This window comes from Mobula birostris, chromosome 6, assembly GCF_030028105.1.
Source record: "Mobula birostris isolate sMobBir1 chromosome 6, sMobBir1.hap1, whole genome shotgun sequence".
Lineage (NCBI taxonomy): Eukaryota > Metazoa > Chordata > Chondrichthyes > Myliobatiformes > Myliobatidae > Mobula > Mobula birostris.
In genome coordinates this window covers 171369925-171384006 of record NC_092375.1, presented here as the reverse complement: position 1 = coordinate 171384006, position 14082 = coordinate 171369925, and the positions used below count along the sequence as shown (strand labels likewise).

The window sequence follows — 14082 nt, the reverse complement described above, 5'->3', positions numbered from 1 at the left end:
TACACCTCTCTCTTTTTCTAAACCAGATCACCAATATCCCTTGAAAACTAAGGATCCCTATGCCTGTTAACTTTGCCTTTAATCCTGGCAGGAACATGCAAACTCTGTACTCTCAAAATTTTGCTTTTGAAGGCCTTCCACTTACTGAACACATCCTTGCTAGAAAACAACTTATCCCAAACCACTCTTCCTAGATCCTTTCTCATTTCCACAAAATTGGCTCTTCTTCAATTTAGAACCTCAACTCGAGGACCAGACTTATCCTTATCCATAATTAACTTGAAACTAATGATATTATGGTCACTGGACCCAAAATGTTCGCCTACACATACTTCTGTCACCTGACCTGTCTGGTTCCCTAATAGGAGATCAAATATTGCATCCTCTCTCGTTGGTACCTCTATATATTGATTTAGAAAACTTTCCTGAACACATTTGACAAACTCCAAGCCATCTAGCTCTTTCACAGTGCGGGAGTCCTAGTCAATATGTGGAAAGTTAAAATCCCCTACTATTACAACTTTCTGTTTCTTGCATCGGTCTGGTATCTCTCTACAGATTTGCTCCTCCAATTCCCTCTGACTATTGGGCGGTCTATAATACAACCCAATTAGTGTGGTCACTCCTTTCCCATTCCTCAGCTCCACTCATATGGCCTCCATAGACAAGCCCTCCGGGCTGTCCTGTCTACACACAGCTGTGATATTCTCCCTGACTGGTAATCCCACTCCTCCCCTTTTCATCCCTCCCCCTCTATCACATCTGAAACAACAGAACCCCGGAACATTAAGCTGCCAGTCCTGCCCCTCCTGCAACCAAGTCTCACTAATAGCAATAATGTCGTAATCCCACGTGCCAATCCACACCCTAAGCTCATCTGCTTTACCTACAATACTTCTTGCATTGAAATAGATGCACCTGAGAACATTTCTATCACGTACAAGCCTTTGATTTCTGTCTATAATGCAGTCTCGCATGACCTTTATCCTCCTCCACCTCACTATCTGCTCTAACACTCTGGTTCCCCTCCTCCTGCAAATCTATTCTTGAAGTCGTTTTACACCCTCCACACTTATCCCACCTAGTTTAGTATCAACAAGCTTAGAAATATCTTGTTTGGTCCCTTCAGCCAAATTGTTGATGTTTGGAACAGCATAGTAGAGTAGTGGTTAGCACAATGCTTTACAGTACCAGAGACACGGGTTCAATTCCTGCCACTGCCTGTATGGATTTTGTTTGTTCTCCCCGTGACTGCGTGGGTTTCCTCCGGGTTTTCCAGTTTCCTGCCGCAGTCCAAAGGAATATCGGCCAGCAGGTTAATTGGTCATTGTAAATTGCCCCGTGATTAGGCTAGGATTAAATTGGGGGGAGGGGGATTTGCTGGGTGGTGTGGCCAGACAGGCCTGGTCTGTACTGCATCTCAATAATTAAATAAATAAGTTAAAATGATGATTGTAATTAGTTGGTCACCAAGCAATGTTCCTGCCCAAAGCCACAACCTGTCAACTTCAAAAGGTTCAGTTTATCCCACTCTTTGTTTTCAATTTCATAACCAATTCTCAAACCATGTTAGGGTAAGACCATAAGACCATAAGACAAAGGAGCAGAAGCCGGCCATTCGGCCCATCGAGTCTGCTCCACCATTTTATCATGAGCTGATCCATTCTCCCATTTAGTCCCACTCCCCCGCCTTCTCACCATAACCTTTGATGCCCTGGCTACTCAGATACCTATCAGTCTCTGCCTTAAATACACCCAATGACTTGGCCTCCACTGCTGCCTGTGGCAACAAATTCCATAGATTCACCACCCTCTGGCTAAAAAAATTTCTTTGCATCTCTGTTCTGAATGGGCGCCCTTCAATCCTCAAGTCATGCCCTCTCGTACTAGACTCCCCCATCATGGGAAACAACTTTGCCACATCCACTCTGTCCATGCCTTTCAACGTTCAAAATATTTCTATGGGGTCCCCTCTCATTCTTCTAAACTCCAAGGAATACAGTCCAAGAGCGGACAAACATTCCTCATATGTTAACCCTCTCATTGTTTCCTGCCAATGAGCCAATGCCCTATCCACGTATGTAACTTTCTCGTAATTCCATGGGCTCTTATCTTGTTAAGTAGCCTCATGTGTGGCACCTTATCAAAGGCTTTCTGAAAATCCAAATATGCTAATTTGACTATGCTCAAGCACAGCTATGCCAGGAGGTCCACTATTTTGCCTCACATAAACACAATATAATCACAGTGGAGAAACTGCATAAATTTTAAATAGTTCAATATGGTGAAAAATTATTTTCCCTCATTTTAGCATGTATGCTGTATACGATACACACAACGTTCGATGACATTGAGAATAAATTGGTTGCTGATCTTGGGTGTGGATGTGGAGTTCTCAGTATTGGTGCAGCTCTGCTGAATGCAGGGTAAGTGGACTGCAAAATATAGGAGTGAAATATTCAGAGTAAAGTAAGAATTTGTGGACTTGTAAGCAAATATGTAATTTTGGCTTCAAAATCTAATGTAACGCATCTAAAATCTAATGAATCACATCTAGACTATTTTCACTTTGCAGTTATTTTCATTGATGTTATTCATTTTTAAAGGATAGCTTTAATTTTCTGCAAGAGTCAATGTCTTACAGTTAAATGTCATGTTTAGTAGTGATATTACAGGCATTGATCCATGCTGTCTGTAATTTAGCTTCTATTATTCTGGCCTGGTTAAAATAATTTGTATTGAATTTTACAACATTAACACATTTTCACACTATCCTTAAAAGCATCACACCCAGTTGCAGTCATTGATGTAGATAAATGCAGCCAATTTGCAGTCAAGCTCATCCTACAAGATCAAACTTCCTATCTTTCTGGTCTCCTAAGGCAGAGAAAATTTCAATTTAACGTTCCATTTGAAAGGCCCTTTCTGATAGTGGGTGACATTCAAAACAAAGTCTTTTACTGTATCTCAGTACAGCGAGACTAATAAACCAGTATACCATTAACACTGCATCAAAATAACCAACACAGACCAGATACTCAAATCATTCTATCCAAGATATGAGAATGTTGGCCAATGTGGAAACCACTTAAATGAGATGGGGCAGACTCAAGTGGCTAAGTAACCACTTTTGTCATTTATTATTCAATGGTCCTGTGTTTTGAGTCAACTCTCAGCCTCAGGAGCTGCAGTGTCCACAACAAATGGGCTATCCGGAGTCTCTATCAGGAAGAGACTCTTGGCTTTTCTATCAAACTAATTCTTGTTCTTGTCAATGGTTGGGGACTGAGGAGCTAATTAATAGCAAATCCAAGGAGCTGTTGGATTGAAAACTACACATTTCCTTGAGGGGGGAAGAAGCTGTACAAGCTCCCAGTGACAGATTCCCAGCAAAACAACTTAAAAAATAATGGTGATGGTGGAGAGAGGACCGGTGATTGAGCAACCAACAGATAACTAACGACATGAGCAGGTTCTTTTGTGCTGCAAACCTTCTGCAGCCTAATTATCCCCAACCCACCCAGTGCTGGGAAGGGTGGTTAACTCATTAGATAAAAGAAACTACCAGCACCCTTTTGAAAAATGATTGTGAAGGCCTGTCGAACTTTGACTGTGTTATGCGTGATCCTTGACTCTATCCTCAATAATCTTATTGAATTACTGCTGATCAAGATTAGAAGATTGTATCGCAATTCAAAAATAACAAGTTTCAGTTACAAATTCATAGCCTCATCATCCACATCTAGGAAGGGGAAGGTAGCCTAGGAGACCTCGGATTTATAATCATGAGCATCTTCAAAAAAGAAAGTCTGACTGTGGTAAGCACGGGTGTTCTTCGCTCTCTGGCACAGGAAAATTTCCCCAGCGTCCTCCTCAACAATCTTATCCTAGCCAAAGGGCTGCTTTCCAATCACAGGGTGGGTTCTGTCATCAAGAGGCACTGTGGACATGATCTTCATCATGTGACAACTTATAGAAAATGTTGGGTGTAACACTGACCACAACACATGCCTTTTCTCATCTCACCGAAGCCTTTGACTACATCAGTCAGTAGAGATTATGGGATAGCCTCCAAAACTCTAAACAGAGTTCACTGCCAAGAAGGCCCACCAGCGCCTTTACTTCCTGAGAAAACTAAAGAAATTTGGCCTGTCCCCTAAAACCCTCACTAATTTTTATAGATGCACCGTAGAAAGCATTCTTCTAGGGTGCATCACAACCTGGTATGGAAATTATCATGTCCAAGACCAGAAGAAGCTGCAGAAGATCGTGAACACGGCACAGCACATCACACAAACCAATCTTCCGTCCTTGGACTCACTTTACACTGCACGCTGTTGGAGCAGTGCTGCCAGGATAATCAAGGACAAGATCTACCCAGCCAACACATCTTTCGTCCCTCTTCCCTCCGGGAGAAGGCTCAGGAGCTTGAAGACTCGTACGGCCAGATTTGGGAACAGCTTCTTTCCAACTGTGATAAGACTGCTGAACGGCTCCTGACCCGGATCTGGGCCGTACCCTCCAAATATCCGGACCTGCCTCTTGGTTTTTTGCACTACCTTACTTTCCATTTTTCTATTTTCTATTTATGATTTATAATTAAAATTTTTAATATTTACTAATGTTTACTATTTTTACTATTTTTAATATTTAATATTTGTAATCCAGGGAGTGGGAAGCGCAGAATCAAATATCGCTGTGATGATTGTACGTTCTAGTATCAATTGTTTGGCGACAATAAAGTATAAGGTATATAATCATCTTCCCACAGAAATTTGTCTCCATATTACACAAGCTTCATGAATCAAGCAAGCCACAATATTAACTGATAGATCTACAGTTGCTCCATTCGTTACACTGGTCAGCATCCACGAAGACGGTATCATTGCCCCAACGCTTCCTTCAATCCTTCACGCTGCACCGTTGTATTTCTTTTCCAACAAACTTGCTACCAGAAAGATCACTGATCTAAAAGGAAGTTAGTCAATGTAAGGCAACAACAAAGATACCCAAATTTTAGGAGTCCAGAGGTTGTATGCAGACAAGCTTTGTATTATTGTATCCTTACAGGATGAGCTCCAAGTCGGCATTGGTGCTTTCACTGAAGGATCCAAAACGATGGGCCTGGTGTAACATACAGAAGGCCAACGTCCTTTACTATTCCACACCAGTTGTGCCACACTTTCCTCCTAAAATTAAGGTTCATTGTGGATCATTTCCCAAATGTCAGGAGCCACTTCCCAGTGAAGAAATTCATCAGTCTTCAATGTGTCAACACAGTCTTTGGTTGATTGTGGAAAGATTGAGGCTTAGACACAGTATGAAGCTCGTGGTCTCCAGGCAGCAGTGATCCTGGCTGTCCTTTCTGTTTTGTGTCACCTGGCCCACCTACAGCAGACACCTTAGGACACTGGGAAGGTACCACAAATACTGCATGATCTATCATAGTCACTGGAATAATAAGTAAACCATTGTCACTGACCTCTCTGAGGCATACAGCCCATTATTTTTGCCCCATCAGACATCACAGACACTCTGTTTGAGCTCTGTCATGAGCTGTCATTATCGTGTTGACAGGAATAGATTCAAGGGAAGCTTCCTGAGGAGAAGACAACATCTACACTAATTCCCAGTGATCCCTGAACCATTATTGCTGCGTGTGGAGAGAAGCACTGTGGATGGTATTGAGAATCTCAAGATGGTGCACCTGGAAAACACAGATACTCTCCACCTCACAAACTATCTGTACTGTCAATCACCACCTAATTGCAAGCTGTGGCATAAAATTTATTAAACACCAATCATACTTTAAGTTTAATTTCTAAATAGTTAACTGTTGATTGTCGTATTTATTTTCCATTGCATTTTGTTAGGCTCCATTTACCTAACCCAATTGTATAACTTATCTAACTTCATGTGTACGGTAACTGGAAACATCAGCAGTGCAGTGGGAAGAAGAGGAAGAGGACAAGCTACTGAGAAAACTTTAGTCGGAAGGTTCATCTTTTGATATATATCATTGAAAAAGATTATTTCCTGCATGTTTACATCCCATCTAGAGTTGATGTGAATCTTGGTGATGCTTATTGATTCATGTGAGCACACAGTGATTTTTGTTTATTCATTAATTTTTGGGATTTGGATGCGGCTGGCAAAGCCAGCATACGTTCCCCACCCCCAGTTGGACTAATGGCGATGAGTTCTGATCTTGAACCGTTGCAATCTTTCTAATGAAGCTGTTCCCACTGAAGAGCTCTATGATTTAAACCGAGTAATAATGAAAAAACTGGAGGTATATTTAAGACTGCATGACATAGAAGCAGAATTACGCCATTCAGCTCATCGAACCCACTCCGCCATTTCATCATGGCTGATCCTGGATCCTATTCAATCCCATACACCTGCCCTTTTACCATATCCCTTGATGCCCTGACCAATCAGAAATCTATCAACTCTGCTTTAAATATACCCACAGACTTGGCCTCCACTGCAGTCTGTGGCAGAGCATTCCACAGATTCACTACTCTCTAGCCAAAAAAATTCCTCTTTACCTCTGTTCTAAAAAGTCGCCCTTCAATTTTGAGGCTGTGCCCTCTAGTTCTGGATAACCCCACCAGAGGAAACATCCTTTCCACATCCACCTTATCTAGTCCTTTCAACATTTGGTAGGTTTCAAAGAGATCCCCCTCCATTCTTCTGAATTCCAGTGAGTACAGGCACAAAGCTGCCAAATGCTTCTCATATGTTAACCCCTTCATTTCCCAGAACCATCCTCGTGAACTTCCTCTGGACTCTCTCCAATGACAATACATCCTTTCTTGAGATATGGAGCCCAAAACTGTTAACAACACTCCGTGCGGCCTGACCAGTGCCTTCAGCATTATCTCCTTGTTTTTGTATTCTATTCCTCTTGAAATAAATGCCAACATTGCATTTGGCTTCTTTACCACAGACTCAACCTGTGAATTAACCTTCTGGGAGTCTTGCACAAGGACTCCCAAGTCCCTATAAGTGGAGTTGGTATGCGATTTGGAAAGGAATCTGCAGGTTACATGTGCCTGATCCTTGGTGGTAGAGAACATGGGCTTAGACAGTGCGATCAGAGTATCGTGGATAAATAACTACTGCATATTTGTAGATGGTACATGGAAGGCATTTTCTGCCAGGGTGGAGATAATGAATATTTTGAATGGTGGATAGGTGGCAGTCCATTAATTGTATTTGTGGAAGCTGGTATAATTTAAAACTGAAGATAAACCCAGAAAAGGAATATGGTTACGGAGGCACAACATAGAAACCCCAGTCACATTAAATGGACAGGATTGAATAAACATTTCTTTCTTATCGGTCTCTTTACTTTTTTCAGATTATGTTTGGGAGTTGATATCGATGAAGATGCCCTTGATGTGTTCTACAGAAATGCAGAAGAATTTGAATTGACCAATGTCAATATGATCCAATATGATGTTTGTTCTAAACTGACAGACAAATTATCCAAAAAATTTGATACCGTAATAATGAATCCCCCCTTTGGGACAAAGCATAATAAAGGTAGATTATTTGATATTGTACTATGTATTTTTAATATTTGTTTAAGCAGGAAGATCATTCAAATTATAGTGAGAAAGGTATATTCCAGTTGCTGCAAGACAGTGCTTCAGTACACTCCTTTACCAGCTAGAGATAAATTTGTTTTAATAAAGATGAGTTAAGTTTCTGAGTTAGAACCAGATATTCAGGCACTTCACAGGTTGCGCTATAATTTAAGAAAATAATTTGATTACCTCAGAATAACACACGTATCATATGGTTTCATTACCAATTATGCAAACAATTTCAGGCACTTTAAACAAATGAGGAAGCAGATCTGCAGACAATTTCCAAATCCACTTTTATCAGTAAATTTCAATTGTGTGGCAGTTAACAATGGCATAAGCAAGAGATCAAGCCTCATAATAAATCTGTATTCTCCCTTCGAATTCAGTGCTCAAATTTAAATCCATATTAGAATTATGCACCCAGTAAGAATCCTCAGTAAAACATTACAAAAGCAAAATAATCCAGACACTAGAAATCTAAAACACAAAATACTGAAAATTCTCTGAGGCAATGGCAGCATCTGTGCAGAGATAAACAGTTCACATAAACTACTCTCACCACAAGCATATTATCTGTTGTTTCCACCATCTTGTATCTTACTTTTATCCAAATATTTTTAGGGTGATAATGCAATACTGGTTACAAAGAAAGGGTAGTAAAATTTTGCCACTTTGTCATTAAGATAGCCAAACTTTGATAAGGAAATTTAGTTGCAAGTACACATCAGGTTCTATATGTTACCAAAATCCAAATATGAATTTTGAAATTATGCAAAAATATTTGCATTTTACATTAAATTTTGTAATCTCTGGAAGCCTTAAGTGCACATGATGAGTACCTACTCTGGTAATGGAGGGAAAGGTGGCTGGCAGTCTGTGCAAGATTCCATGGACGTGAAATAACCAAATTTTAAAATAATAGTACTTACGTTGATCAGAGCATCAGTCCCCAGAGTTTCTTTAAACAGTGGCACCACAATGAATGGGAAAATGGGGTTTCATTTTAATTAAACATCCACCAATTCATAGTCCATCATCACTGCATTGAAGTCTCAAACTATATACAGTGGATGCCGCTTAATTGGGACCGAGTCATTTTGCCAATTAAGCGGCTGCCCCAATTAGCTGAAGTTTCTTGTAAATAGTTAAGAAGGTATAAAAGACATTGACAGAGTAACAAGTTATATATTTAAGTGAAATACAGGACAAATTAGAACACTACCAATACTACTACAATACTATAAAACTGTGTATTAGTTCCTAATATTATTAACAGAGGAATCCATCCAGTGTTCGCAATGAACAAAATCAACACAGTACCTAGTGCAGATAATGGACTGTCTTAATACAATACTTTTGAGGATTGCATCCTCCAAATCTTTATTTTCATTGTGACATTCAAGATGATTGTCGATACTGTGGTAAACCATGTTGTAACTGGGTTAACTGTCTGGACACGCCCCTCTGCTGACTGCCCCTGTGGCTCCTCCCACAGTTCCTGTATAAAGATGTTTCGCCTTGCCCCTCCCCCTCAGTCCGGGGGCAGACACTCACCATGGAGGTTGTAAGGTCGTATTGTACAGCGAATAAAATTGAAGCGCACCTTCAATAACTCCAAAAGACTGAAGTTGGGTAAAATACTGAAAGGCTTTTATTCGCTGTACAGTACGACCTCCATGGTGAGTGTCTGCCCCTGGACTGAGGGGGAGGGGCAAGGCGAAACACCTTTATTCAGGAATCTGTGGGAGGAGCCACAGGGGCAGTCAGCAGAGGGGCGTGTCCAGACAGTTAACCCAGTTACAATATATATATGGTTTACCACAGATACCCTCAAATTTTTTGTAGTGCCTAACTTGTTGAAGTAGTGAAATCATTTCATGTTCACTCCCGGCCGTTTCTGGCATCTCCAAGCCTGAATGCTTGAAGGAGCAGTGAGCAAAATAATTCTAACTTGTCTTACTGCTTAGTTCTCGCCAACAATCAGTGACAAAAATTACAGGTTTTTGAACACAAGCAAACTCATGCAACTGAAGCTATTTCGAAACTGTTCACTTTAAGCATGGTTTAGTAACTAATGGCCACACAACTGCCCATGACTGAGGCTAGTTAGAAACTATTTGCCAACGGTCTCCTGCCCCGATTAAGCCACGTGTCCCAAATAAATGAAGGGAATTTTCTCAAAAAGTTTTTGTTCTTTAGGAGTTGTCCCTAATAAGTGGCTGTCCTGATTAACCAGAACCCACCGTATTCTTAAGCTTAATTGAAATATTTTCCCAACTTCATGCTTTTGATAGTAAAAACTGCTACCGTGGCAAGTGCTATCATTCAAGGTAATTAAACCACAGTGCCATGTTGCCTGGTATAGCAGGTGTTCTCCCACTATTTATTGTTTAAATACCCAGGGACACATTGACTGTTCATGACGTATTGCTGTTTGTTTGAACATATCCACATCTAGTGGCCATATAGCACTTGTAAAAGTAATCAAATGGCTTTGAGCTGCTTTGAGATATTCTGAGTATATGGGAGTTGTTATATGACAACTTTACAGTTGAATGTATGCTGAACTTATTAATGCTGCAGAATTATAGTAGTAAGTACAGTTAAGCTATTTCATCTAATTTTTGAGGTATTGAGAGATGACTCAGAATGCTGCTCTTCTCACTAAGATGTGTGTGTGTGTGTGTGTGTGTGTGGTTAATTTTAAAACTATGAAGAATTGGATTATAAGAGCATGAATGGCACATGGTGACCAACCGCTACTACCATCATCAATTTGTCAGTTAACTTACATCATTATCAATGACCACTTCAGATTCTGGTTATTTACAAGTATTTCCTTTGTGAACTAACCTGCTTGAGGGAGCAAGTAAGTAAATTAAGTCCTACAACAGGCAAGCAAAATATTGAGAACATTTTAACCATAACCAAAATAAGCTAATATCTTTTATTCAGTTTACTGTTTTCAAACATTTGTTTTTGTAGGTATGGACATGATATTCCTCAGATCTGCTTTAGATATGGCAAGAACAGCTGTATATTCCCTTCACAAAACGGCAACCAGGGATGTAAGTGAATTTATGTGTTTTTCTGCAGCAAGGAACCAATTGTAGATGGGCTTTATATTGATCATTAGTTTAGAAAATTATTTAGATAAGTGACTGTCTTACCTATAATTTTGGACTCCAGAAATGAAGAACACTGCCCGACATTGCTTAAGCACTTCTATCTGGTCACCTCATGCACTTTCCTGAAGAATATAATCATGCCATTATTTTGCTATTAATTGTTCATATCCAAGTCCTTGACCTGGTGCTCTCTACTTGATAGCTCTATGAGCAGGTGAATTGTACTGGTTCAAGAAAATGGTCACCATCTCTTTTAAGGGTAAATATGACCAGTTACCAGCAATATCCTTACCCCAATTAAGCAAAATTTTCTTATGGTCGTCAGCCTCCATATCCTTTTTATAACAAGAGTTCAGAGCAATGCATTCCTGAAATTATGTTCAAATCAAATTTACATTTGATTGAATTACATTTTTCTTATCATTTTCTCACACATATATTTCCAAGCCAGAATCTGTGCAGACTTGGGTTGTCTATAGCTGAAACTAAATCAAATGCTCAAAGGCCAAACAGTCTCGAGAGATGAGATGGTTTACTTTTGTTCCCATTTCCTATGTACCCTACCGAGACACTAGAAAGTGAAATCTTGAATATTTCTTTCTATTTCACTCTCATTCACCAAAGCCTTCCCAGGATTGAGATAAAAGTCAGCAGACGTGAGTGAATGTACAACTTTGAAATTGGTTTGATTTGCAGGTTAGATACTGTACATTTACCAATGAAATGACTACAGAAGCTTGTTACAAAAATGGCTTACCAGTACAACCGTCTTAAAACATCGCAAGTGAAATAGAAGGAAATAGTCAAGATCTGCTTTTACCTCTCATTTGGGTATGCAGTATAAGAAATTTTTTTTTTTTAAATTTCAAAATATACTTTATTCAAAAATAAATATATACAATAAGCCATTCAATAACTTTTCATCCTTTACATACGTTTCCATTATAGTTAGTACATATACGTATTTATAGCCACCCACGTGGCACTCCAGTAGTTCAGCTTACCATATCATTGTTGAGGGGTATACTCCCCGCCCACCGACCCCTCCCACTCCCACGGGTGGAGAAACCTATACTGTGGTCCTTCCCCACTGGGCCCTTGTGGTGGCTGCACCAAGTTTCAGTGCGTCCCTCAGCACGTACTCCTGCAGCTGAGAATGTGCCAGTCGGCAGCATTCTCCCATGGACATCTCCATGTGCTGGTAGATCATCAAGTTTCGGGCCGACCAAAGAGCGTCTTTCACCAAGTTGATGATCTGCCAGCAGCACCGGATGTTGGTCTCCGTGTGCGTCCCCGGGAACAGCCCGTAGATCAGAGAGTCCTCTGTTACGCAGCTGCTGGGGATAAAACGTGACACTAGCCCGTCCATCCTCCTCCACACCCTCTTTGCGAACTGGCAGTGTGCAAAGAGGTGGGTCACAGACTCCTCCTCACTGCAGTCATCCCGTGGGCAGTGGGGTGCGGAGACCACGTTCCGGGCGTACAGGAGGGCTCTGACTGGGAGGGCCCCTCTCACCGCCAGCCAGGCGAGGTCTTGGTGCCTATTGGTGAGATCTGGTGATGAGGCATTTTGCCAGATGAACTGGACAGTCTGCTCAGGGTAAGCAAGCCATCTAGACTCTCAAGACAGCATGGCCTTTGAGCAAGATCATGATTGTATTATCATCATTACATTTTAAGATAGTTATGAGTAAGGATAAAATTGTATCTTGCTGGAAGGTACAAAGTTATGGGAGGGCAGATTATGACAGAAAAGTATAGGAACTAAGGGCATTTATGATGGATAAGTCCACATCTGACGTGGGATTTGTTTAAAGACGAGCTGATTGGAGTTCAAGATAGTTATATCCTGGTAAGGATGAAAATGGAAACCTTGGATGACAAGAAGTCCTAAATTTAATCTCGGAAAAAAAGGAAGCCTACGGAAAGTTTAGAAAGCTAAAATTATACTGGCCCCTTATGGAATATTAATAGAACAGGAAAGTGATGAAATTGGCAATTAGGAAGGTCAAAAAGGGCCATGAACTGTCCTTAATTAGCAGGATCAAGGCTAGATTATGTTAAGAAGATAACTAAGGAGAAGGTAGGTCCACTCAAGGATAAAAAGGAATTGGTGGTTGGAGTCAGAACAAGTGCTTGAGGTATTAAATGAGTACTTTGTATCAGTATTTATAAAGAAGAATTTGAAGGATAGTGAAGGCAGAGTGGGACATGCTAATGTACTAGGACATTTTGAGATTAAGGAGGAGGTAGTGCTGGATTTTCTGAAAAGCACTAACGTGAATAAATCCCCAGGATATTGAAATACGTAAGCAAATGAGGAGATTGCTGGGACTTTGACAAGGATGCTTGTCTCCTCACTAGCAACAGTCAAAGTCGTAGTTAACTGAAAAGTAGCAAATATTTCTTTGCTCAGGAAAAGAAGTAGAGGTGATGCGGGTTAATTGTAGGCAAGTGAGCACCACATCAGTGATAAGGAAGCTATTAGAGAGGATAGTGAGGGGTAGGATTTATGCACATTTGGAAAGGCATGGCCTGCTTAGGGACAATCAACATGGTTTTATACAGGGTAATTTACAAACTTGACTTGAGTGTTTTTTTGTGGAGGTGATAAAGGAGCTTATTGTGACTAAGCCAGTGAATGTTATCTACATGGACTTTAGTAAAGCATCTGATAGGGTACTTCATAGTAGGTTGATCCAGAAAATAAAGATGCATGGGATCCAGGGTGAATTGCAAGCTTGGATTCAGAACTGGCTTGCCTAAAGACAAAGAGTAGGAGTGGAAAGCTGTTATTCTGGCTGGAGGTCTATGACCAGTAATATTCTATAAGATTCAGTTTTAGGACCTCTGTGATATATATTAGTGATTTGGATGAAATTGTAAATGTGTGGATTAGCAAGCTTATTGGTTAACAGCAAGATTGGTGTAGTTGTGGACAGAGTATCAAAGACTACAGTGAGATATAGATCAGTTACAGACATGGGCAGATGGAGTTTAATCTGGCCAAGAGTCAGGTGCTGCATTTTGGGAGGTCAAATGAAAGGGGAAGGTATGCAGTTAATGGTAGACCCCTTAATAGCATTGAGGTACAGAGGAATCTTGGGGTCAAAGTCCATAGTTCACTGAAAGTAGGTATGCAAGTGGATAAGCTGGTAAAGATGTACAGCATGCATATCTTAATTGGTAGGGGTGTTGAGTAAGGGTCGTGCTGCAGCTATTAAAAAAAAACTTCAATCAGACAATTTGGAGCTATCACATACAGTTCTGATTGCCCCATTATAGGAAGGATGTGGAGAAGATGCAGAAAAGGTTTACTAGGGAGGCTGCCTAGATTAGTGTGTATGAGCTATATG

The 14082-nt window shown here is 40.5% G+C and overlaps 1 protein-coding gene across 4 annotated transcripts in view; it reads left to right on the top strand.

Moving 5' to 3' along the window:
- Positions 1–14082, top strand: part of mettl5 (methyltransferase 5, N6-adenosine) — a 42892-nt gene that overhangs the window by 18497 nt on the left and 10313 nt on the right. For all 4 annotated transcript variants that reach the window (XM_072261903.1, XM_072261904.1, XM_072261901.1 and 1 more), the window contains 3 exons: positions 2312–2426; positions 7367–7551; positions 10584–10666. In XM_072261903.1, the coding sequence (XP_072118004.1) occupies positions 2312–2426; positions 7367–7551; positions 10584–10666 (383 nt within the window). The remainder of the gene's footprint in view (positions 1–2311; positions 2427–7366; positions 7552–10583; positions 10667–14082) is intronic.